Raw genomic sequence first — 23909 nt, forward strand, 5'->3', positions numbered from 1 at the left:
GCAAGTTCTCTTAATTCAGCCGTTTTCTTGTATTTCTTATTCACAGGATCGTTGTTAGCAACGGGGTTCTGCCTCTTGTATTGACTCCTTCCATATTCAAACGCCATCTTGAGATTTTGGCGCCAAATCGCGAAGTGAAACGAGGCTAGTTTTTAAAAGCCAACCGCAAAATGTACCCTTCGAAGGCTCAATATTTGAAATATGTTGAAGAACAGTGGGTAAGTTTTGCTAAACGTACAAAAAATACTGCCAATCTGCCTTCGTTAAATCGGAAGATTCCCTAGTTTAATATTTGTTTTCAGTTCATTATGATATTGTTCATTCTCTGTTTGGCAGAAAATTAGCGGGTAAAACATTGTTCATCACCGGCGCAAGCCGTGGAATTGGGAAGGCCATTGCATTAAAAGCTGCCCAAGATGGAGCAAATATTGTTATCGCCGCTAAAACCACCGAACCTCATCCAAAACTGCCTGGAACGATATACACCGCAGCAAAAGAAGGTGATTCTTTTGTTTACGTTGTGGCTGTAGGACTCTTGATTTTATGGAAATCATGACTGACTAAAAGGATTGCGTGACTTCTTCAAGTAGTGTGACGCACCAGATGTCACGATCATAATCACACAAATGTCTGGCTCCCTGATACTATGTGTGCTCACTAGAAAACGAAATCAGCACCTAAAAATGTAGCCATGGTGACATGATTTTAGTGCTGACTCCTACAATCATCTTAAACACTTAAATAGTTTTCGCGACATTGTTATGTCACCAAAACATTATTTCTTGCTACAGTTGAGGAGGCAGGAGGAAAGTGCCTTCCCTGTGCAGTGGATATTCGTGATGAAAATGCTGTCAACAGCGCTGTACAAGAGGCTGTAAAGACATTTGGTGGGATTGACATACTTGTTAACAATGCTAGTGCAATAAGCCTGACAGGGACCTTGGATACGCCAGTGAAAAAGTGAGGCTTTGTTCAATTTGCAATTTTTTCTATTGCACATTTTTTTAAATTTTGGTTGAAGACAGATACCTTTTGGAGGTATCAGTTTATCTTAATTCTACTCTGAATGTAGTCTGTTTTAATTGTGTATGCACAGGTTAATTACTATTTTAAAAGTTTTTCTTAACTTTTTTCACTTTTAACGAATCCTATGCAACCTTGTTTCTTTAGATATGATCTAATGAATAATATCAATGTAAGAGGGACATTTTTGTGGTAAGTGTTGACAAGTTTAACACTTAGTCTAGTTCTGTTTTCTTGTCACTGAAATCTGATGTACATCAAGACTTAACATTTTAGCACGAAAACACTAAATTTATTGTTGCATTTATGTTTGTTAGCTCCAAAGCAATTATTCCTTATTTAAAGAAAGCAGAGAATCCTCACATTTTAAATGTGACACCACCTTTAAATATCAGACATGCCTGGTTCAAAGAACACATTGGTAAGAATTTGCAATAGTGTGTTTTCTAATTTATTTTCTTGAAATCTTTTTAAGACTTGAAGCTCTTTCTTGCTTCTTCAGAAATATTGGGTTTGATTGAAAAAGTAGACAGCCTTCTTCATAGTTTCTATGTTTGTTTGTTTTTGGCAGCTAGCCATGTTGTTCAACTGCACTGTGTCATCTGTAAAATCACACCCTAATTTCCATCTCACACACAACACAAGTGTATGGAGAACAGACACTTTGTATTGCAGGAGGGAACAGCAAAAATTGTTGGTTGATGTTATCTTTAGTAATCTGATAGCTGGTCTTCTGAAATAGAAGGCTTGTGGTCTAAACAATGGATGTTTCTTTTATCATTTGTTTCTTTATCTAGATCTATAATCAAGGCTCAACACTAACTTTTCGACTTACTAGCCAAGTGGCTGGTGACATCTTAGATGCTACAACAATGTCAGTTCGTTTACTAGCCAAACTGGCTGCTGGAAACCAAAAGCCACTAGCCAAAACCTAATTTCTTCTAGTCTGTGGCTAGTGGGCTACCGTCAGTGTTGAGCCCTGATAATTACTTTATCCCAATTATTTCAAGACTGCTACACGTATACATGTATGGTAAAATTCTTGCCAAAATATCTTTGTCATAATTATGATAGTTACACATGAGTTTTTTTTTATAGCATATTCATTGTCAAAATATGGAATGTCATTGTGTGTCCTTGGAATGTCTCAAGAATTCAAGGATGATGGGATTGCAGTTAATGCACTGTGGCCTAAAAAAGGTTTGATTGTCTAATATTATTGTCCAGTTCCCTGTCTGAAATGTTTATTAAAAGTGTAAATGTTGAAATTTACTGTCCTAAGAAAATATTTATGTGTCATTGCTTACAGCTGTAACAGTACACTTGAGTATTGCTACCAGACATTCAAATAAACAGGTTACTCCATTTAACAGGTATTGCCACTGTTGCTGTCATGGTTACTGCAGGGAAACAAGGCTTAGTGTACTGTCGAATAGATAAGTTTTTTGCTGATGCTGCATATTTCATGTTGACAAGGGACAGTAAAACTAGGACAGGGGAGTTTCTCTATGATGAGGATGTTCTCAAGGAGGCAGGAATCACTGACTTTGAACAGTATTCCTATATTCCAGGTAACCTCATGAATTTCTGTTAGAATCTCAACCTCCATCTTGTATGCAGTTAATATTTTAGATGCAATGTAGACACTATGAACAACTGATCAAGTGGGTCATTGTCTTTGTCTCAGGATTATTATCATGTTTCGGGTCAGAATCTTAACTCTCATTAAGCCTCTCTCCACTCAGGATGATAAATGGGGATTAGCATACTGTCAGTCAAGAGAAACCTGACAAAAGGGGAGGGGTGGGTATACTACAATTGTCTATCATCCCATTTAGGGGGAGTCATCGGTTGGTTCTATCATGGAAGGTGTTGGTCAATAATAGGTTTCACTCTTCTTACAGCTGGTGCGCCTGTGCCAGACAGTTTCATTGATGGTTATTCTCCCACACTGCAAGGAAATGGCTCTAAGGACACCCGGGAAGCTGCCTCTTGTGGGATTCAATTGAGACGGGTGGCAGATATTTTTGATGCCATTACAAATTTTGTTGATGAAAAGCTCATTCAGAAGGTGAATGCAGTCTTTGAGTTTCATTTAACAGGAAAGGAACCTGGAGTGTGGTATCTTGATCTTAAAAGCAGTACAGGTAAACACTTGAATTTGCTCAGTTGTGCTTCGATGAAAGAAGAGAGTGGGTGGGCAACAAATAATGGCCTCAGGAAATAACACTTTTGAAAACAAGACAACAAATTATGTCAAGTGAATAAAGTGATAAACCAACAAAGGAAAGCAAAGGAAAAAAAACAAAGGTATAAGAGAATTACAAACAAACTTATGGCTGCCAACCCCTAATGCCCAAGGAAATTAAAAATTAAAAGAAAACAAAGGACTGATAGAGGATAGCAAAATGATAAAAAAAGAATAACTTACAGATTTATTCTCCAACCACAAAGCCATAAATGGTGATAAAAACCTTAGTACAGGCAATTACCTGTAACCCACTGGACAGATGAGATCAGACAATTGGGAGTTGATGGCTAAATAGGCTCTGGACAAAAGCCTTAGATGTTTTTTAATCTATTTCCTTGACTTTTATGCCAAAAAAAAAACAAATCAATAGTTGCTCTAGTTGTAGTCTCCTCTTTGTTCACTTTTTCTTTGTTTTTCATTGACAGGTGAGGTCGGCAAAGGTTCTTTTTCAGGAGATGAGGTGAACAGTACAATAATGTTAGACTCCGAGGACTTTGTTAAATTGTTCACTGGTGAACTTAATCCAGCACAAGCATATTTGGGAGGAAAACTCCAGATTACAGGAAGTATGCATAAATTTATGAGACTGGAGAATCAGCTCCTTCACAAGATGAAATCCAAATTATGAACATTACTGTTTTTGAGAAAATTTAGTCCTGTACAAAGCAAAAATAATAACAATTATAGTAATAATAATAATAATAGTTATTGTTATCATCTTTGTTGCTTTTATTATTTGTTGTTTAAGTATTGGTATCATCATTACTGTTAAACTGTGTTAAACTTTATAGAATTTAGGCCTTTTCTAAAGATGAAGCTGAAGGTATTTAAACATTTTCATGATGAGCAATCCATGGCTAATGGGTTTAGTGTAGGACAGGGGAAAGTAAGTAAGGAAGGCTGTGTCACAAGACCAAACACCAGAGTTTCTGGTAGAAATTATTATGTAAAGTTTCACATAAGATACTAGGTGTTTTTGTTGCTTTTATTTCCCAACTGAATAACCCTGGTACAAATATTTCATATAAGGTTACCAAAACTGTATATTTAAAATTGTGAACAAAGTTATACATTTCAGTTAAGTAGGTCAAAAGATACTGAGTAACTTTTTCAACAGTAAAATGAGACATGTTTGTAAATATGTCATAACTAAGACAGTTGCAATGCTGTTGTTCAATTTACTCTACATTTCACTCTTCCATCTTTTAGAACAAAGTGTAAATATTCAGAATTTTCTCTACCAGACTGTCAGTATATTAAAAAGAGCCTGGGTTTGCTTATTTCTTTGTAATTTTGTTTCATGTTATTCTCTTCAATGCTTGATCAAATAAACAGACACAAATTGTGTAGGTATTGTTTTGACATTTAATTGGAAAGCATTTGTAATGACCCGTGTTTGAATTGAGATCCCAAGCAATAAGTGGCCAAGTAAAGATCTTTTCCCTTTCCATAGAAGGATTTCGAGTATTAATTAGTTCTTATTAACAGAGCGGGAGGTCTGTATGGGAGAATCTTGACCTCGGTTGCCAGTACAGACCGAATGCAGTGAGGTCTGTACCAGCGATCGAGGTCAAGATTCTCCTATACAGACCGACCTAGCTTGGTTATTAAGATGTTTATTATATGGCTGTGCACGTTTTTATATTCTTTGTACCTTTTTTTTCTAGACCGGTCTAGATGGGAAAATCTAGACCACTTTCAATATTGATTTCAGCCAATCAAATTTGAGAATTCGTTAGTTCCCAGTCCTTGTGAGACACAGTCATAAAATAATGTAAAATATTAAAACAAATGGAAATGCATACTTATTTTTTCTTAAGCAGGGGGGGGGGAGGGGGTGGAGGCAGACAACATTATTTAAGGTAAGAAATATTCGTTTCCTTTTTGAAAACCATATTTTATATGAAAAGTCATCTCGATAAAGATTATTATTATTATTATTTCCATATTAGAAGATTTCCTCATAGCCCACGAGTCCAAGTTTGTTACCGGAAAGACGGAGAAAACATAAACAAAGTTCAAAGTTGCCCATGTGTGAAGAGCAAAAAGTTAGTTCCTTTGTTTTCTCTCTTTTTTTTTTTTTTTTTTTTTTATTTTTTTTTTTTTTATGTTTGTCTATCCCAACTAGATATGACTCACTTTGCGGCGCCCTCCACATCGTCCTTCGTGATGATGACACAAGAGATCCCTTGAGAATTATTTTTCCCAGTCTCTCTCTCTCTGGACTTTCACAAACGCGCTGACCAGCAGTATCGTTGACTCTCCTTATCGTGTTGGACTTTGCAGCGGATTTAGCGGAAAAATGTTGAACACAGGGTAAGTTTTGTCTATTTTCGGCCTTTTTCTCAATTTTTTTGCAAAATCTGCAGAATGATTCTCTTTTATAACCAAAGGATCCCTAAAAATTTTTTCACTTCAGGAAACTTGCCGGTAAAACTCTATTTATTACCGGTGCTAGCCGTGGAATTGGAAAAGCTATTGCGCTGAAAGCGGCCCAAGATGGAGCAAACATTGTAATCGCCGCTAAAACCACCGAACCTCATCCGAAACTGCCCGGAACGATATACACAGCAGCAAAGGAGGGTACAGTGAAAAAATTTTGTCTTGATCATTTGGACATGGTTATTCGCGTGACTCGAAGCCTATTGCTAGTGACACAGAAGAAACGACGAAGCAGGCACTGTCACACTTCATGCCGCCCACGGTAGTAAATTTTAGAACATCTTGGCTCAGGTTTAATCTTTCTTAGTTATCTTTTGTGTCCATTTAAGCTTCGAAAGAAAGAATTGTCTTAAAGTTTGGATCTTCAAACCAAGCGACATCTGAATAGTGTTGAGATCAATCCCAACTCCTCCCCAACCCCGCCCCCACTGGTCAACAACGCAGGCCAACTGGTGTATTAGCTATTGTGTTGATGTATTCAATTATAGTTGAAGAGGCAGGAGGAAAGTGCCTTCCTTGTGCAGTGGATATTCGTGATGAAAATGCCGTCAACAGTGCAGTACAAGAGGCTGTGAAGACATTTGGTGGGATTGATATTCTTATTAACAACGCTAGTGCAATAAGCTTGACAGGGACTTTGGATACACCAATGAAAAAGTGAGACCATTTTTCTCTTTTAAAAAAACCACTGGAATATCTAAGATATCACTACCTTAGAAAATACACGGATTTTATTGTCAGCTCATGGCCACCTTAAATCACACAGCTTTCATGTGTTGTTGCAGTTTCCAAGCCCTTAGGAATAAACAATACTAATACTCTCAGTAGGTTATTTTGGTAACAAAGAACTGTTTTTTGTAAAAACCATTCTTTACCATTTGATTGCTAAGAATTAATTCCCATGTTATTATGTTTATTACACCCATCTACAGATATGACCTCATGAACAGCATTAATGCACGGGGAACATATCTGTGGTGAGTCTCTCCAGTTAGCATTTATTACACTGTAACTTTCATCATTATTGAACATATTTCAATCCATTGTTGTACATTTTATAATTTATAGGTTAAATGTTTCTAATATTGGCTCAAATTGAGTATTTCTTTGTTCAGAAAGATAGTTTAAAACAAAAGAAACTAAATGGCAGTTGTTATCTCAAAAAACCCTTCAAGCATTGTATTCACCAAGTCTTTTGAGTATTTTAAAGGTTCTGGAAAAAGAATTGTTTAATATTTTTAGTAATTTTAATGGATTAATTGTGTGATAATTGCCAGTAATTTCCTAGTTTATTTTCGTTCTTTTGGACATTTACCCACTGTTCGTTTACCTTTGTTGTTATGAGATTGTTGTTTTGTTTATTTATTTTGGAATGTGTCGATAGCTCTCAAGCCTGTCTACCATATCTAAAGATTGCAAAGAATTCACACATCTTAAACATCAGTCCCCCTTTGAACATGAATCCTCTTTGGTTCAAAGGTCATGTAGGTTAGTTCACAATTTATTTTTTTTCTTTGAATGTTTCTTAAATTATTACACAACACACCAAATTTCTATTAAGCTGAATTGAAGAGACTTTCTTTGCTTTATTATAACTTTGAACACCATCCAGATGATGATCACTGTGGTCAGTTCTGACTTATTTCTAATACCTTCATTCAAAAAGGAATTTGAACCAGGGTTAACAAATTGTGGTTTGAAATCTTGGTGATTATCCTCCCCTTGTGGGTACTCATTGTAAATTCAGACCTAGAAAAACTTCCATCTTACTCTCACGACAAGTGTCATGAGAACAGACACTTTGTAATACAGGTGGAAACAAATCTCTTGAATGATGCAATTTTTAGTAATCTGATGGTTGGTGTTGGTTTACCAAAAAAAAACCCCACAGCTAAAAAGAACAGGCAACTTATTAGGTGCATTATCTTACTGCAAGATATGTGCTATGTAACCAAACTTTTAACATGTGCCTGTTGGGCTTAACTCTACCAAAAGGAGCTTTTTTCCAGTGGACAAATAATTTTTATTTGTTTGGATTTAATAGATTTAATACCTTGAGTGCTAGTGGAATTTGGAAATATTTCATTTAAATTTGTTGGCTGCCATCTGTTATGGTTTTTAGCTTATACAATGGCCAAATATGGCATGTCCATGTGTGTCCTGGGTATGGCACAAGAATTCAAGGATGATGGGATTGCAGTTAATGCACTGTGGCCTAAAACAGGTAAACACGAAACTAGAAACTACATAAACTAATCATTCATTAAAATACCTCTAAAGAGATGCTTCCAGAGTAATCATGACCTACAGTGACCACAGTTTACCAAAACATAAGAATTATTTTCTAGCTTTCTAAAAATTGAATTTTTTATTTCAGATTTTATTTTTGTCATACTGTAGGAGTATTTACCCCTTATTATTATTCATTAGCTATAGCTACAGCTGCTATGGAGATGCTGGGGGGCAAAGAAGCTCTAGCTTCCTGTCGCACTGATCAGATTATGGCTGATGCCGCCTATGTTATCCTGTCACGGGACAGTCGAGCCCGGACTGGAGAGTTTCTTATTGATGAAGATGTTCTCAAAGAAGTGGGAGTCACAGATTTTGAACCTTATGCCTGTGTGCCAGGTATGCTTAGTAAGAAGGACAGGGTAACTGGATTGAGGTTGGTTGATGGGGAAGTTAAAACTAAAGAAAGACGGAATGTTTACTTAAAAGGGTTTTCCTGAATTGCGTGAAGTACTTTTCATTGATTGCTTTTATGCTTGGCCTCCCAAATACAGAGTAGTGGAAAGTAACCCATTCATTTGATTTTAAGGGCAGGTAGAGATAGAGTTAGGGAGCCATAAATTGGAAGATAGGAAAAAAATTGACCCAAAAGTCGTTTCGTAATCGTCACGCAAGTAGAGGTTGGTATAGATAGACGATTACGCAATAAGTCGTAGTCTTACTCACGTGAGTAATATCCTTTTCGCATCACATTTATAGGAAGCAAGCTGTTACCAGATTTCTTCTTGGACGTTGATGGTTCGGATGCCAAAAACATGATGGAGGCTCAGAAGAACGCAAATAACGTTTCACAGGAAAAAGGTGCAGGGGGAGTGGAAGGAATTTTCGAGACCATAAAGAGCTTATGTGACAAACAACTTGTTAATAACGTGAAGGGAGTGTTCGAGTTTCACTTAACTGGAAAAGACGAAGGAGTTTGGTTTATTGATCTCCTAAATGATGGAGGTAAGCAACACTGAAGTGATACTGATATAACCAAAGTATATATATCTTATTAGACGTTTTGTTGTGTAGTATCGCTTATTATTTTTACGAGTTGTGCCGTATTTTGACGAGCCCGTAACGCGAGTCAAAATACAAATAACGGGTAAAAATACTCAGCGATACTACACAACAAAACGTCTAATAAGTTGTTTATTATCCAATACCCCAAACTGTTATTTCAGTGCGGGCGAATTTCGCGGATGTTTATTTACGGGAGTGCGTGACAGAAGTATGCGAAGAGGAACGGAATTGGCGCGTTGTTGTGCTGCTGTTTCTATTTTCTTCATTAAATGAAGAAATTTTCTGGTCGTCAAGCTGTTTTTCTTCGTTCGATTCATCCAATGAACTTGGATCTATATTTGCCAGCCATTCTGACTCTTCGTCGTCGGAAATATGATTCAAATTGTCCGCCATTTGTTTTTTTTTTTTTCTCGTAAGGGATATCCAATTCTTCGCTTGCGCGATGCGGGAAAACCTGTTTAACTGGTACTGCAATAAACGAGTACAAATACCGCGTGATATTTGTACTCGTCTATGGCGTTATTTGTACTCGTCTAGCTGTAGTTGGATAATAATGACTATTCTATGTGACATCTTTTATGATGTACGTGCTTTTCGGAGGAATGCACATATGGGAGGGCTCGAAACGTCACGCAATATTGTTCCTCTCCTACAATTGGTTTAAATTAGCTGCTCCACAGAAAACGCTTTTCTTGTTCACGGAGAAAATATTCAACACCCTTAGTTTGTGTAACGAGCGCTATGACAACGGACAACTACATGGGATCAAGCAGAAACCAAAGAACTGAATTTAATGCCAAGATCATCAACCTATATAAACAGGTATAATTATTCTATCACAGAGGTGATAGGGGTATTTGATAATGCACGATAATATGCACCATCATTCGTCACAGTTTGTGGAGGTGTGGTAAAGTTCTTCCGTAACTGGTTTCAGAATTTTACGTTCTCTTTGACGCCTTTTTTGATTTGAAGAACCATTGAATCTGTTCTCGGGAATTTCATTTGATGTCTCTACCCCTAGTTCTTACCCTTTTTGCCCGTTTTTCTCTTTTAAGCTCCTATTATTTTCCTTGGTAACCTTAATTTACTCATGGAAAGATCAATACTGTTCTCTACTGTTCCTTGGTTTGTCATCGCGCTTATCTCGTAGCGAGGTTCGTGACCTGCAATTTTAAGCTTGTTACCAGGATGTCTCGCCGAAGGGGTGGGGGATTGAAAGAGAGACCCTGGTTATGAGGTAAATGTAACGTTTGTATTTTCTCAACAGGATCTGCTGGCAAAGGCTCCTATCCGGGAGGTGTAGCCAACTGCACAATGACCTTAGACTCGGAGGATTTTGTTAAGATGTTTAAGGGTCAGATGAATCCAACTCAGGCGTTCATGGGAGGAAAACTGAAAATTAAGGGAGACATGATGATAGCAATGAAACTTGAGAAGCTCATGGGAGAGATGAAATCCAAACTCTAAAGAAAAACACAGATGATTAAATGACTTGAGTAACACGAAGTGCAAGTGATTACAGATGTAAGGAGCGTAAAAGATTTGACAAAAGATATTTATTTTCTATGAGGTTCAGGTTCCAACATGATTATGTCATTCAATGGTTTTTATTATCACAGATAATTCAGACATGTCCTCCCGAACACTCCTCTTGAATTGAAGTCTTTTTTGTGTTTATTTTTATTCTACACTTTTTTTAAGTGGGCTCATTCCATCGTAAGAGGAGGAATTGGAACCACACGATTACCACAAAGATTGTTCCGTAAACTGGCTGTAAAGACTTTGAAGATTACTTTCTTAAAAGAAAATAGGAACATCTTGCATTTTACCTGTGATATTTTCTAGCTATCTCCTTAAGACTTTAAACACAGAAAAATTAAATACAAGTGACAAGCGATCTCGTCTTCACCGTCTTCATTTTTGAGATCAAGTTACCTCGAAGTTTGACCAAGAGATGATTGAAGACAAAAAAAAAACAACCACCACAACAACAACGAAAAACAAACAATAAACCAGGAAGCTTTTACAATGTGGCTCGATTGCACACTGCTGTTTGAGAAATGAGGATTCAAGACCGGACTAAAAAAAAAAGAAACGGCGAAAATCAAGCCTACACTGATTTAGGTTGTCGGTCAGTCGATGTTTAAATATTTTCAATGGCGGCTGGATTGTTTATCTGATCGGATGCATTATATTATCGTCTTATTTCTGAACTCGGTATTCTTGTTAACTGCCTCAGCTTGGTTCGAGTAACTCGAAGTCACGGATGTTGGATAGATTTACTTGTCGTAACAAAATATAGTCATGGAGATCAAAACATTGTTTTATTTCCTCTCTCTTAGTTTTACTCAACTGTTTTAAAATCGACTAAAAATCGAAATGCTTCAAAAGAAAATGCAGTTTGTGTGAATTATGGCTTCAAACATGTGTCATTGCGGTCAAATCTTATATGCAAATGATCTGCAGAGGTCATATCTAGAAGAGAATTATATGGAAGTGGGTTGAACTGTTTTCACATACGAGAGTTAAAATCTTGCACATCAGACAAGCTAGTACCATAATGTACTTTTCAATAAATGACCTCTACCCAACAGAATCTTCTCTTGTAACCTTAAAGGATGACTAGGGAGCCCCAGTTATTTTCAAATAAGTTCCCCGTGGTAAATACTCTGTTATATTACAAGTCTCAATTTATACAATAGTGTTAATTCTAATTGGTAAAGGTAGGCGAATGGTTCGCATCCAGCAATCAGAGGCAGTCGTGGAATATAGAATAAGTCATATCTTTTGTAAAGGAGCCTGTTGAAAGAATCGTGTCCATCTTCAGGTTTGTGATGCAAGTTGTTGGAACTCAACCCTGTACAGTTTGGTTAATGCCTCGGCCTAAGTACAGCAGTATATCAGTTACGGTCTGTCTGTTGTCTTTGTCAAATGTTGCACTTGTGGAACCACGCGGCGAAAAATACACTTTTATCAACGAGCACTCGGGTACCTTGTACATTCGTCAGCAGCCACAATCAACCCAGCAAAAGCACACGCCATGATTATAAGTCCAACAATAACTGATACAAAAGAAGCCATTTTCATGAAATCTGCGAATACTGAGGATTCAAACGAATGAAGAGGGAAACTTCCAACCACAAGAACTCGCTAAAGCAGTTGGCATTGACAAATTCCTTTTCAAGATATCGTCAAGTTTCATGGGGAGAATATCACCGATTTCCTGACAAATTTTGCGAAGCGTGACCTCATATGCCAATTATGTTCAATTAAGCCAAACACCTGTAATGGAAAAGTTTAGCAGGTACCAGTCCACGCCCAGTTTCGCCTGCGGCAATAAAAAAACGTTTCTGGTTCAACATTATCGAGGGTTTCCATAACTTTAGTACGATAATTTTCCTCGGAACACTGGAAATGAGATTATTTCCTAAAACACCATTATCAGCATATGAAGGAGACAGGTGTGCGTATTCTGCAATATTTCATTGCACGAGATCGTTTTATAAACGTAATTAAGTGTAGTAATTATCGCCTAATAGGCCAATTTTTTTCTCTGTTACTGTTCCAGATGAGTGGTTCGGTTTGTGTACTTTTCATTAACTTTAAATACTGCTTTGAATTTTATGGATTTTGGTTTAGAAATTGTGATCGTCTACAGTGAATCTTTTATCTTTTCAATACAGTAAAATGTTGACTTTTAGGCGCTTTTCTCGATAGCACTTGGAGACTTCGTGTTGTAAAGTAAAATATTCAAGATTACTAGTACATACGTAGTTAATAAGCTGGCTGGCACTGCAAGGTGAAATGGTTGCGAAAAAACGAGTAACTTTGTCGCTTACTACTGAAAATATCCCCGTTACAGTTTCAACGAGAGCACTTGAATCAGAGATTAGGGAAAACAATCCACTATGCAGTGCTTGTTCTGAAGTGAATGTCGCCTCAACATAGATGATTATTGTTTAGAAAGCATAACAAGCATATGCATAAAATAGACAAAATAGTGTTTTATTCCTCGGAAACTTTGCCACTTAACAACTTTTGTTCCTCATGTTCTCACAGTAGACTGCATGTGAAACCCAATTTTAGCTGCAAGTTTATGTTCTCAACAGCTAGATGTTATTTAAGATCAATTGTAAGAAGCTATATTCACAAATAACATTCAAAACTTGTAGTCACTTCAAGGAAATGTATCTTATGAGCCACTGGGGGTTTCTTCAGACATAGACTCTGTCAGTGCGCAGGGGATGTTTGTACACACCAGAGTACTTGGCTAAAGCACCAGCAGCGGCAAATGCTGTCGCCAGACCACACCCCAACCCCCAACTGCTCTCTGTACATAAAAAGAAACAATAAGAGATGTTGCCTCTGTCTGATGATAAAATTTTGAGCTTGAAAAGGCCCATTGGGTGATGGTTGATATAGAGTGACATAATTTAAAATATTCCTCAAAAGGGCCTTCATTTCAAAACATACAAGCAAAGCTGTAGTACAGTTGCACTGTACAAAGTAATTACAAAGTAATTCCTCCAAAGCCATTCAATGAGTGCTGATTGATAAAGTTATAATTATATAAATATTTCTCAAAAAAAGTTTCATTTCAAAGCATACAACCAAAGCTGTAGTACAGTAGCACTGTAATTGTCTTGTGCTTTTAGTCAAAATAACTGCTCAAAGTCGTCATGATAAACATGTCATCAGTTACATGTCATATCATCAATTACATGGCAGATTTAGATGATAATTTGAGAAACTCACTGCTAAATCCAATCAGTACTCCACTTGCAGCACCTCCCAAGGCCCAATTAATATGGTCATCTTTATCTCTCATTGATGCTGCTGTGCATGTTGTTAATGCAAACAAACTTGCTGCACCACCTGAAATAAGAGGTCCAGCTGTGAGGCTCTTCACTATAATTATAAATGAAAACTAAAATCCACTGAATCTAAAAGATCCTCACTAGCCGTTTTTTAAATTAAAAAATATGACCCTCTTTAGATTAATTGATTAGCAACTAAATTTCAAAGTTTATTAAATAAAAGAACTCTGTAAAATAATCACATACCAACAAGGATTGAATTGTTCTTCATCAGAATGAAAGACTGCAGGATAAGTGGAGTGGGATGAGGATCTGGGATTCTCAGCGCAGACCAGGCCGCACCATAAATACCCCCTGAAATGTAAAAAACAAAACAAAACAAAAAAAAAAAAAAACCAAGGTCAAGGAAATTGTTAAGAAGACATGAATGAACTTGTGCACGTGCGACTCGCGTGCGCATGCTTTGGGACTACGTAGCTATAGACTAATAATATCGTAAGCAAATCATGCGGACCTTTTAATTTTGACGTGTGCGATTTTTTAGAGGGAGTTGAAAAGTTTTTAGTGGTATCGAGTAGCAGTTTTGTTTAATGGTCGTTGTCGTTTAATGTGTGTCTACAAGTTTACCGTGTTGGAATTAAAGTGTTTGTTTGTATTTCCCGTTTCGCTTCCGAACAGAAATGACAATGGAGTTTGCATATTGACATAATAATATAGATAAGCAATGGTAGGATAACTTCAACAAACTCTGTTCCTCATCAGAAACTCAGGGCTTCTGATAGGGGGCTTCTGATAGGGTGCGGCACAAATGGGAAATTCTGCGGCATTTTCGAGGGAAACTATGCGATTTTTTTAAAGCTGATTTAACATTGTTTTTTTAGGTCTCAGAGGAGGAAACCCATCTTTTTGCTATCTAATGGGCAATTAGAACATAAAAAAAAAACAATAAAAGCATCCAGATTAAAACAATTGTTGCCTCATTTTAATTACTGTATTTTAATCTGAAATGGCTCATTTAGTCAATTAGGTGTCACTTGATTCCTCCTTAATTAAAAACAATGTTACAAATTTCAGTTTTTCACACTAGATAGGCTGTTAATTAAGGTATGTCCATATGCTATTTTAGATGTCAGGCCTCGACAGACCATATCAACAAACGTGAATGGCCCCATTAACACAAACAATTGTCTATTCTTTGCCAATAAGAAATCGCCTCTATTGAGAACTAGTACCAGGTCACTGACATGCAAAACTACGCTCGCCAACAATTTTGATTTCTAACGTCTTTTGAGAGGTAAATCACCTTGAAACAATGCTAAAATTGTCGTATAACTTAAGTAAGAAGCGAATATTTCCTTGTTCTTTCCTCGAATTTTGCCATTTTGCCTGAATTATGCGACTTTTGATGAATTATGTGAAAAGTTGCGATTTGAGGTCAATTATGCGAAATCCTAACATCGCAGAATATCAGAAGCCCTGGAAACAAAAACATGGATAACTACTACAGGAAAGCGTTAAAATAGCCCGTCTGTATTAATACATAACATGTCTAACCAAACATGTACAAGTAAGAGTGATTCAAATCTTGGGAAAAGAATCTTAGACCATTTTACTATAATTATGACAAAATCAAAATGTAAGTACTTAACACAATAAATTTAATAATAAAAAAAACTAGAACTACATTCCATGCATTGCCTGGTTTCCTAAAATTCTTTATTTTATGGGACACCTACTGCAATTGAATGTGGCATGAAGTCATGGTGTAAATGAACTCTTTATTACAATCACATTTTTCTCTCATGCCTTTTTTTTTTAACCTTTGGACCCAATAATCTCGTGCTTGCCTGAGTCCACCTGGATAAACTTTTTTGTATTTAATTGTCTTTATTCTTCTGAGGAGTGTTCCATAAGTCAAGCACAATAACAAGAAAAGAGAAAGAGTGGAATGCCTGAGGGGGCCAAAGTCAAAAAACCTAGATGCTGAATAAAAAGGCAGGTTGCATGAACATGTTCACTTGCTAATGACTTCCAAACCTCATCCTTACCAACACATTTCTGATTTATTGCAATTATGCCTAACACCTCACCTGGGTAGAAATTATTACTTTTCAATGAAATGCCTGCTCACATGTTGTTACATAACAACGGTCACTGAAAAATCTTAATTTGCTTGGCAGAATGTATATGTTGTAGGTCAATTTGTTTCAAACTTGGTTAATTCGATCTCAACCTAGGTCAGTTGCTGATGTCTGTGTGTCTGTTTTGTTTCTTTTTTTTTGGCCGTGTTGAGATGTCTGGAACCTGAGACGAATAATTGTTTTAGTATAATTTCAAGTTCCAGATATCTCAACACAGCCAAAACAAAAAAAAAAAAACAGACCGACAGACATCAGCAACTGACCTACGTTGAGATCAAATTTACCTCATTTGAAACAAATTTACCTAAAGAACAAATTGACCTACAACATATACCTGGAGTTGCTCTAAACTTCTCTTGGGATAGGTTTGTTGGGAAATGGGTAACAAAATCAATACATGGGAATAGTCATTGCTTTTCACATTATGACAATAATAACAATAACAACAACAATAATAACAAACGATAATAATGTTTGTAACAATAAAAACAGTAAAAAATTATAGTAAATTAATTTTCATCATGCTTAAAACACTTTTTTAAATGGGTTCACGATATACGTATGTGGGCCAAAGTCTCACTGACTATTCTGTGTTCTTCCAGCTTTGTACACTTTGACTGAATTTTTTCAAATAGATATGGATTTATTTGAAAAAAGGAAAAATACTCGCCCGACACAGATTGAAACACTTATTCGGGGGACTTTGGCCGGACTGCAACAGCAGTTTACAAACAATTGAAGGAAACTTTGAAGATGTCCCCTTCCCCCCAATTCCCAGTAAACAGGCCAGACAACATCACAGTAATCTCGTGAGTGGGTTCTTTAACGTCCCCTGCCTAACCAAATTAACTAATTAATAGATTGAAGGAGAACCTCCTGGGATTCATATAACTTGAATTCTAGACGGTACGACAGTTAAAGGTCAAAGGTAGGTGTCTGAAATACTTGTAGATTATTTCTCCACCATAGCTGATGGGATCGGTGGTGACATCGCTAAGCTTAAATCAATAAGGTAACATATGGCACCCACTCCCTCCGCCATTTAGGGCCCAGTCTCTGAGAAAATAATTATCCCCAGACTTGAGAGAAGTTACCTTAAAATGTTTCAAAAACAAAATACGTACATTGGATTTAGTTACACTAATGGGTAATGGATGCAAGTGCTGTCATCTTTGTAATTCATAGATACATTTGTCATACTGTAAATATTGCTATCATTTATACTTACGCTTATATTTAAATATTCTTACCTTAATTTAGATTTATTTATGTTGTGTCCCCTAATTAGCACAGGTTTCTAACCTAACCTAGAAGGTTTTTTTTAGACACCTTAGTAAAGTTTCATCATCACCATCAATTCTTCCACCGTTCGAGTTTCTGGCGTGAAGCATGATTGCACGGAACAACAATAACATTCACAAACTCTGTGTACTCACCTACAAACGCCCCTCTTGCTCCAAAACTAATAGCTCTACTCACACAGTTATGTCCATCGAGTTCGTCCATCCATGGTTCGTCAAATTTGGGGGTGGTAGGCATTTTGAATGCACAATTTTTATCAAAATCGTACTCGTTTTGCCACCAAACTGCACTACTTTCCGAGACGATACTACTTTATGGTCTCGGTTGGTCTTGGTAGCCGGGCAAATACCGGGTAATAGCCTGGTCACTAGGTGATCTTGGTAACCAGGCCCATAAGTTTAAAGCATAAACAATATTGAGTTATTGGCAGAGGCCTGCAAGAGAAGTTATCGTAAGACATTCAGCGACATGGAAAGCAAAACCCAGCTCACAGATGGGTGTAGATTTTCCGTGGAAGTAACAGTTGACGATTCATCGCGTGATCCAGAACCACTTAAACCAAAGAAGCCCCGCTTGGCTTGGCTTATAGTGGACTTCACTTGTCTGTTAGCTGTTGGGTTAGTTTGTCTATTATTCAAACTAGTCGCCGTTCCATATCACCGAGGGTTTTATTGTGATGATGATAGTATTAACAAGCCGTACAAAGAAAGTACTGTCCCATCTTCGGTGCTCTATTCCGTTGGCTTTGCTTTGGCTTATCTGGTGATCTGTGTCACGGAGCTGTGTAGCCAGCGACGGCAGAAAAGATCACAACACATTGAATATGTTCCTTTCAAGTGGCTGAAGCTTAAACCCCACCATATTCACGTAATCAACCTATTAGTTTCTTTTGCTTTCGGAGGGCTTGTCACTATTTTTGTCACTGATATCGGAAAATACACAGTTGGAAGATTAAGGCCTCATTTTTTGTCAATCTGCCGGGCTCCATCTTCTGTATTTTTGAACTGTAGTCATACATACATCACGGAAGATGTTTGCACAGGTGATCCAGGTTTGCTTAGAGAAGGACGTTTGTCTTTTCCATCAGGGCACGCTTCATTCTCAGGTAAATTATAATCTCATTTGCCTTAGTCGGTAAAATTTGATCAGCTAAAAGTCAAATGTGATTAACTATAAGAATAACCAGTAGTAAATTAAAAAGTACTCCTTTGAAACACTGTACAGCGACCAAAATGCCTACTACCACAAGTTACATGTACATTCCAATCCAATATCAAAAAATAGTTTGATTGCAATTTTATTATACTTTTGTTTGCATGAAAATTTCTCTCTAAAAACCGTATATTTTCGTTTTGCTGCTCCTCAGATTCGAAATTTCAGATGAGTTGTAATGAAAAACAGGCATAGCAAAGTTTATTCCTGTAACCTAACAATGAAGCTCATGTGGAAAATTCTCCACCCACCCCTCCCTCCCCCCCCCCCCCCCGCTTTCTAATTTTGAACAAATGAAGTTTGGTCAAGAAGAGATTATTAGGGTTTGGCCTTGGAAACCAAGCCAGTCAGGCTTGTATGAAGAGTCCCTTAAAGAAAGAGTGGTATTATCTTTCTTATCTTGGTTCTTTTGTCTCATATTTGCAGCATATGCCATAACATTTACAATTATATACATGGAAGTCATGGTCAGTTTTCCCCATAGCAGGTTTCTGAAGTTTTCCCTTCAGCTGTTGATTGCTCAGTTGGGTGTCCTGTGTGGTCTGTCTCGCATTAGTGACTACAAGCATCACTGGAGTGATGTTCTCACTGGCTTGGTGTTGGGTGCCCTGATTGCAGTATTGATAACAGATCGTGTGTTAGGCATGTTTAAAAGAGTCATGACAAGCAAACATGACAGCAAAGGCTGAGGAAATTTGATGTACAGTATGTAGGATGGACAAGGTTACTGACATAAGTATCAGTCACATTGGATTTGAGACCAACTTTTGAAAGTCAAGTGATTGACACATACCATAACAGCAATCTAGAAAGTTGGTTCTCTACAGGGTCTTTTTACTACAGGGTAGTAAAAAGCTCTGTTATCATTAATTTTACCCATCAATTTTACACTCCCGAAGAGGAGGGTACTTCTGTAAGGAGTCTGACACCATGAAATTCGAACACATACAAAAGAGAGCAATTATATGCTATTCATAAATTATGAATGTCTGCTAAACAAAGCAAGGCTAAATTTAAGTCTCAAGTGAAAATACTGCTTACCTTAGAGTACATTTGTGGTAAATTTTATCATCAAAATATGATTTACAAAACTAATGATATGCCATTCAACAGCTTAGGAATTTTAATTTCCAAGAAATAAATGGCATTCCTATATGTATGTAAAGGAAGTTGGGAATAATTCATTAATTTATATTTTCATTGGACTACCTAGTAGGGTGCTTAAAGGAATGCAAATAAAAGCACATTCTACACACACAGTTTACTGGTGTACTCCATGATATTTTCAATGCATACATGCTATGATTTTTTTAACTAGCCACCAGGCACTTTGAATTTTTCAAGGCATTTCTTAAAATCTTCTTCAAAGACATATCTCATGACACAATAGAGTGCAAACCGATCATATGAACCCAGCTGGTAGTGGGAGGTTGTCGAAGGCATGTATTCATTCCAATATCTTCCTTCAGTTTGGCTGATCAGCTTACGTTTCAGTTCATTTATTCTGTCTGCGTCGATTAACTTGTTTTTTGATGGATACTTTCTGCTAAATGTGGAATCACTCTTCCACACAGGATGTGCAAATTCTGTGAGAGAGAATGAAAAATGATTAGTATAAACGAAATTCCTTACAGCATCGCAAGTAGAGCTCGTGTAGTACAATATTAATGTAATAAAATCCTCTTTTTATAAATTAGCTTTTTATCGGTTCTCTATTTTTGAGGAAACTGATACAATGTGAGAGAAAGTTGTGGAGAATTCACGCTGCTGGGTTAAAGTCTGAGTTTTAGGCTGCTCTAAAACTATATGACCTGGTGGTACAAACCGTTCAGATATTGAACTAAAATAGAAATGTGAAGGATCGATATCAACTCCACAGAAATTTGCTAATGGTAGTAAGTTAACTGCTTTTGTCTTTGTAGTACCCTTGTGTATACAAACGATTTGCACCGAGAGCAAGCTATTTCTAGCCATTATGACACGTTTTTACCTGTAACGAGAATCAAGTCGAGGTAATACTGATCATGGTCAACAAGAGCTCGTTTTCTTGTGTCCAAAGACATAATTCTGAATGTTGGATTGTTAGAGTAGATTGGTGATACTGAGGCAACTTGTAGAACGAAGGATTTGGTGGAAGATAGTTCTGCTTCATCACTTGCAGTGTTCATTATTTGAAGATGGAAGTCGTTTTTGTGCGTATGACCATAAAACTGGCCTGATGATAATGATGAAAAAAGGAATAAACAATAAAATGGATAACAGCACAACAAATTGAAACAAACGCAAAAGAAAACAAGAAAAAAAATCACGACAAATGGAACTTGTTTTTAGGATAATTTCTATAAACCACTGGAAAATGCATTCTGTTAATTAAAAAAAGTTATCTGTAATTTGTACGAAGTCGTCAAACATCGTCACTTATTACTACATTGTCGACTCATTGTAATAAAACTCCTCGTTCTCCAGATGTGTTGCATCAAATTATGTCCAAGATCATTTTCAAAAGTTTTTCTCCGAAGAAAAAAGGAAACATACAAATAACAGAAAAAAAAAAAAAAGAAACTCGAAAAACGAAAAGCCTCAACGAACGCAAAGGTAAACAAACAAATCCCTTTAAAATCTAAACCTATCTAGTTTCGAGGCGTCCTATTTAGTTGCTGTTAATCAAATCTCCATTATATTTTAAGAATTTCCCTCGTTCAACGGTTATTACTTTCCTAAATACAAGTGTTACCTGCCACTATATCATGAAATTGTCCGGCTGTTAGACTCGCATAAGAGATTACGTATCGTATATACCAGAAGAAGGAATCATCAAATGGGTCGCCTCTGAAACAATCCGAATAAAATTCATGTTTTCAGTTTGTTTTAAAAAGAAATCGTGATGAATAAAGTTGCTGTAACGAAGCTTACCCAGGCGGGATGTGGCTCATGATAAGGACTCTTTTCCTTTGGTCTTTGGCAAGTTGAAGTTGATCTTTGAGCCACAGCATTTGTGTTTCAGCGACCTGCTCAACAAGATCATTAGTATATCTGTTGTTATTCCAGTACATGGTATTCAGCACAAGTAATATCATTTTTCCACCTGTAATTCAACAGTACATAAGATAAGTGACATCTTCATATGAAAGCGTTTAAATCCGATTGTTCTTTTTAGTTTTTCCAAGATATTTGTGTTCGCGTGGAACTTGGAGCTATATCTGGTTTGGATTTCGTTTTTTTCTTTTAATTTTCTTCCCATGATGACTTTCTGGGCTGTTCGGCTTACTCTTTCTACGTTTTCACATCTGCAGCTTACTCTTTCTTTGGATACCCTTACTCTTTTGCTGTTCCTTGCTTACTCAGTGAAAAGCCTGGATCTCACCAGCAATGTTGACTTTATAATAACCGTCCTCTAGAAACGTTTTCGTCAATTCCTCTACTGTTGTAGGTCTTTCCACGTTCCTGGGACAATCTGAGCACAAAATGAGTGAGGCCCAGTGAGACAAAACTGTTTTGTACCAATTGGTATTGTTCAGTAAAACATAATGTCCGGGGAAGTCATTGTTGCCAATTGCAGGAAAAATTGGAATGTCTGGAAACACTTTGTGGGCTTCACTTGCAACCACAGACATGGCTTTTAAGACTTTAGGTGAACCGTGATCATCTGTGAGACCATGGGCTGATGAATCTCCTACGGAATACAAGCAATCTTCATACAATCCAAAATGCAATAAACATAAAGAAGCTGGAAATGGGAAAAAACATAAGAGCAGTTTATTAAAAGAGTGCTTCTTCAGAGAGATGGTCAACGGATTAACAATTTACACAAACTTGCTACCTTCCTACCAGAGAGCATCATAAACTCAGCGCCCCGTCCTTTCTGCTTCATTCCTAACAGAGCGACTTTCCACAAAGCTAACGGTGAGTGACAGCCGATCTTACCGAAGGGTGCCTCATAATCAGCTGTTGAGCCTTATCCCTGGCAATACGTTTTCACATCTGCAGCCTTGTTGTAAAATGGATCAAGGTGGACATCAGACACATGAAAGAACCTCAGAGACTCCGCGGACAACACAGTCAAGGAAAATGAAGAAAAGAGCGCAATTACTGTTGAGAGACCAGCAGTCATTGTTAACTTTAATAATCTGAAAGAGATATATATATATATATACGTAGTGGTGGGCATAAGACAAGAGTACACATAGTTATGAACTATGTATTGACAATGACGACTGTTAGGCGAGAAAGCAAATAAGAATTAACACCTACACAAATTTTTTTTAATGAGATAACTGAACAAATGATGATGCTGACCGTGTAACTGATGGACGAAAAGATCCTTACCTTTATGTTACTTGAGTCACTGTTAAAGTTCACCGTACAACTCTTCAGGTTGAACTGAATGGTGAAGTTCTTCTGACTTAAAATAGTGCGGATTAGCACGCCAAACAATGGTACGCGTTAACAAGCGTAATCACCTGTGATTGGCTCTTTTGAGACTTGAGGCAGGGTAAAGTTGACATGCAACAGCTGCGTTTAAACTGGACAATCTAATTACAGAAGGATATTATTTGTATGTCATTCAGTTTTCCTTCAAAGGACCTGAAATTTGTTTAACTATCAGTTTGAATCTTTTATCAAATGTTTAACGTGGAAAAATCTTGTTCACTTGGTTTTTCTGGTTCCTCAGCTGTTTCACTAGCGATGAAGATTTCAAAACATCCAATTAAAATTTTTCTCGGTTTATAAATGGGCCCCATGGAAACTGAAAGGGAATGAAATAATCTCAATGTTATTCAAAGTAGCAAATCAAGAGTTTTTTTTAATTTAACTTTTTTTTCAGAGCCTCAACACGCAATAGATGACAACTATTCAAAGTAGCAACAACTTTATTCAAAGTAGCAAATCAAGAGTTTTTTTCATTTAACTTTTTTTTTCAGAGCCTCAACACGCAATAGATGACAACTATTCATCAAAGTGAAGGTGAATGGTACTCGCTATTCACTTCCTAACTAGACAATAAGCGCGCGCGAAAAGCACTGTTCACTTGTGTGTTTTATACTAACCACGTTTCACTCTATAAAAATTGTACAATCATATTGCTTGCTTTTTGTTTGTTACGACAAATAGAGCAAACCCAACGAACAAAGAAATTTGATTTGATGTATCTTACATAACGAACTCCTTTTAAAACATTCCGTGGCTATATACAGATGGATAATTGCTTAGCTTTGAGATACTTGCAGAACTGATCATCTTGTGTACGAAATGATAATTACAGCTAGAAAATAGGGCACGTAGAGTTGTAGTGTTCGACTGGATTCTAATGATACATTAAGAACAAAAATACTTTATAAAGAAACATGTTTCAAAAGTTAGTTGTTCCCAGGGGTTATTGAAATTTATGGGCGAACCGTTAATACATTTAAACTGTGTCGACGA

General features: G+C 36.9%; 5 protein-coding genes and 1 pseudogene across 13 annotated transcripts in view; 3 read left to right on the forward strand and 3 right to left on the reverse strand.

The window, feature by feature from the left end:
* The window catches only part of LOC111336350 (centromere protein P), a 4190-nt gene extending 4083 nt beyond the window's left edge, over window positions 1-107 (reverse strand). The window contains exon 1 of the mRNA XM_022942431.2: window positions 1-107. This exon is cut by the window's left edge and continues 389 nt beyond it. Coding sequence (XP_022798166.1) covers window positions 1-107 — 107 coding nt within the window.
* Window positions 79-5543, forward strand: LOC111336347 (hydroxysteroid dehydrogenase-like protein 2). Of its 6 annotated transcripts, XM_088739292.1 has the most exons (11): window positions 79-218; window positions 337-500; window positions 792-960; window positions 1171-1215; window positions 1341-1444; window positions 2122-2223; window positions 2397-2594; window positions 2928-3170; window positions 3700-3840; window positions 5227-5322; window positions 5403-5543. In XM_088739292.1, exons 1-10 carry the CDS (start codon window positions 202-204, stop codon window positions 5283-5285), a joined length of 1242 nt encoding a protein of 413 aa, XP_088595418.1. In that variant the 5' UTR covers window positions 79-201; the 3' UTR covers window positions 5286-5322; window positions 5403-5543. The 6 variants fall into 6 exon arrangements, 4 of the variants coding, with proteins under 4 accessions (XP_088595418.1, XP_088595417.1, XP_022798162.2 ...); XR_015993377.1 differs by lacking the exon at window positions 5227-5322 and having other exon boundaries at window positions 2928-3094; window positions 5403-5500; XR_015993376.1 differs by lacking the exon at window positions 5403-5543 and having other exon boundaries at window positions 2928-3094; window positions 5227-5383.
* On the forward strand, window positions 5455-10910 carry LOC111336348 (hydroxysteroid dehydrogenase-like protein 2). Of its 2 annotated transcripts, XM_088739293.1 has the most exons (10): window positions 5455-5590; window positions 5694-5857; window positions 6205-6373; window positions 6649-6693; window positions 7101-7204; window positions 7839-7940; window positions 8147-8344; window positions 8705-8950; window positions 9735-9832; window positions 10281-10455. In XM_088739293.1, exons 1-10 carry the CDS (start codon window positions 5577-5579, stop codon window positions 10314-10316), a joined length of 1176 nt encoding a protein of 391 aa, XP_088595419.1. In that variant the 5' UTR covers window positions 5455-5576; the 3' UTR covers window positions 10317-10455. The 2 variants fall into 2 exon arrangements, with proteins under 2 accessions (XP_088595419.1, XP_022798164.1); XM_022942429.2 differs by lacking the exon at window positions 9735-9832 and having other exon boundaries at window positions 10281-10910.
* A 2087-nt stretch (window positions 10911-12997) lies between these two features.
* On the reverse strand, window positions 12998-17614 carry LOC111336352 (NADH dehydrogenase [ubiquinone] 1 alpha subcomplex subunit 11). The gene is made up of 4 exons (XM_022942434.2): window positions 17408-17614; window positions 14077-14184; window positions 13769-13888; window positions 12998-13343 (listed from the first exon to the last, which is right to left on the reverse strand). Exons 1-4 carry the CDS (start codon window positions 17508-17510, stop codon window positions 13228-13230), a joined length of 447 nt encoding a protein of 148 aa, XP_022798169.1. The 5' UTR covers window positions 17511-17614; the 3' UTR covers window positions 12998-13227.
* Window positions 17615-17668: 54 nt separating this feature from the next.
* On the forward strand, window positions 17669-19744 carry LOC111336345 (phospholipid phosphatase 1). 2 transcript variants are annotated; one of them, XM_088739297.1, is made up of 3 exons: window positions 17669-17890; window positions 18284-18378; window positions 18912-19744. In XM_088739297.1, exons 1-3 carry the CDS (start codon window positions 17742-17744, stop codon window positions 19172-19174), a joined length of 507 nt encoding a protein of 168 aa, XP_088595423.1. In that variant the 5' UTR covers window positions 17669-17741; the 3' UTR covers window positions 19175-19744. The 2 variants fall into 2 exon arrangements, with proteins under 2 accessions (XP_088595423.1, XP_022798160.2); XM_022942425.2 differs by having other exon boundaries at window positions 17669-18378.
* Window positions 19745-19799: 55 nt separating this feature from the next.
* On the reverse strand, window positions 19800-23214 carry LOC111336373 (cyclic GMP-AMP phosphodiesterase SMPDL3A-like; annotated as a pseudogene). The gene is made up of 6 exons (XR_015993378.1): window positions 22314-23214; window positions 21850-22158; window positions 21399-21570; window positions 21220-21314; window positions 20476-20700; window positions 19800-20071 (listed from the first exon to the last, which is right to left on the reverse strand). The product of XR_015993378.1 is annotated as a cyclic GMP-AMP phosphodiesterase SMPDL3A-like (transcript).
* Between the last annotated feature and the right edge of the window lie 695 nt (window positions 23215-23909).

Source organism: Stylophora pistillata, chromosome 11, assembly GCF_964205215.1.
Source record: "Stylophora pistillata chromosome 11, jaStyPist1.2, whole genome shotgun sequence".
NCBI classification, from domain to species: domain Eukaryota; kingdom Metazoa; phylum Cnidaria; class Anthozoa; order Scleractinia; family Pocilloporidae; genus Stylophora; species Stylophora pistillata.

Bases quoted from the DNA above. Each gene is read 5' to 3' on its own strand.
- LOC111336347 (XM_088739291.1), top strand. The intron at 961-1,170 runs GTGAGGCTTTGT...TTGTTTCTTTAG, and splicing joins TTGGATACGCCAGTGAAAAA to ATATGATCTAATGAATAATA. The intron at 2,595-2,927 runs GTAACCTCATGA...CTCTTCTTACAG, and splicing joins ACAGTATTCCTATATTCCAG to CTGGTGCGCCTGTGCCAGAC.
- LOC111336345 (XM_022942425.2), top strand. From the start codon at position 17,742: ATGGAAAGCAAAACCCAGCTCACAGATGGGTGTAGATTTTCCGTGGAA. The intron at 18,379-18,911 runs GTAAATTATAAT...TCATATTTGCAG, and splicing joins AGGGCACGCTTCATTCTCAG to CATATGCCATAACATTTACA.
- LOC111336352 (XM_022942434.2), bottom strand. From the start codon at position 17,510: ATGCCTACCACCCCCAAATTTGACGAACCATGGATGGACGAACTCGAT. The intron at 14,185-17,407 runs GTGAGTACACAG...TTTACATTTCAG, and splicing joins AGCAAGAGGGGCGTTTGTAG to GGGGTATTTATGGTGCGGCC. The intron at 13,344-13,768 runs GTGAGTTTCTCA...TTTTATGTACAG, and splicing joins AGTACTGATTGGATTTAGCA to AGAGCAGTTGGGGGTTGGGG.
- LOC111336348 (XM_022942429.2), top strand. The intron at 6,694-7,100 runs GTGAGTCTCTCC...ATGTGTCGATAG, and splicing joins GCACGGGGAACATATCTGTG to CTCTCAAGCCTGTCTACCAT. The intron at 8,345-8,704 runs GTATGCTTAGTA...TCACATTTATAG, and splicing joins ACCTTATGCCTGTGTGCCAG to GAAGCAAGCTGTTACCAGAT.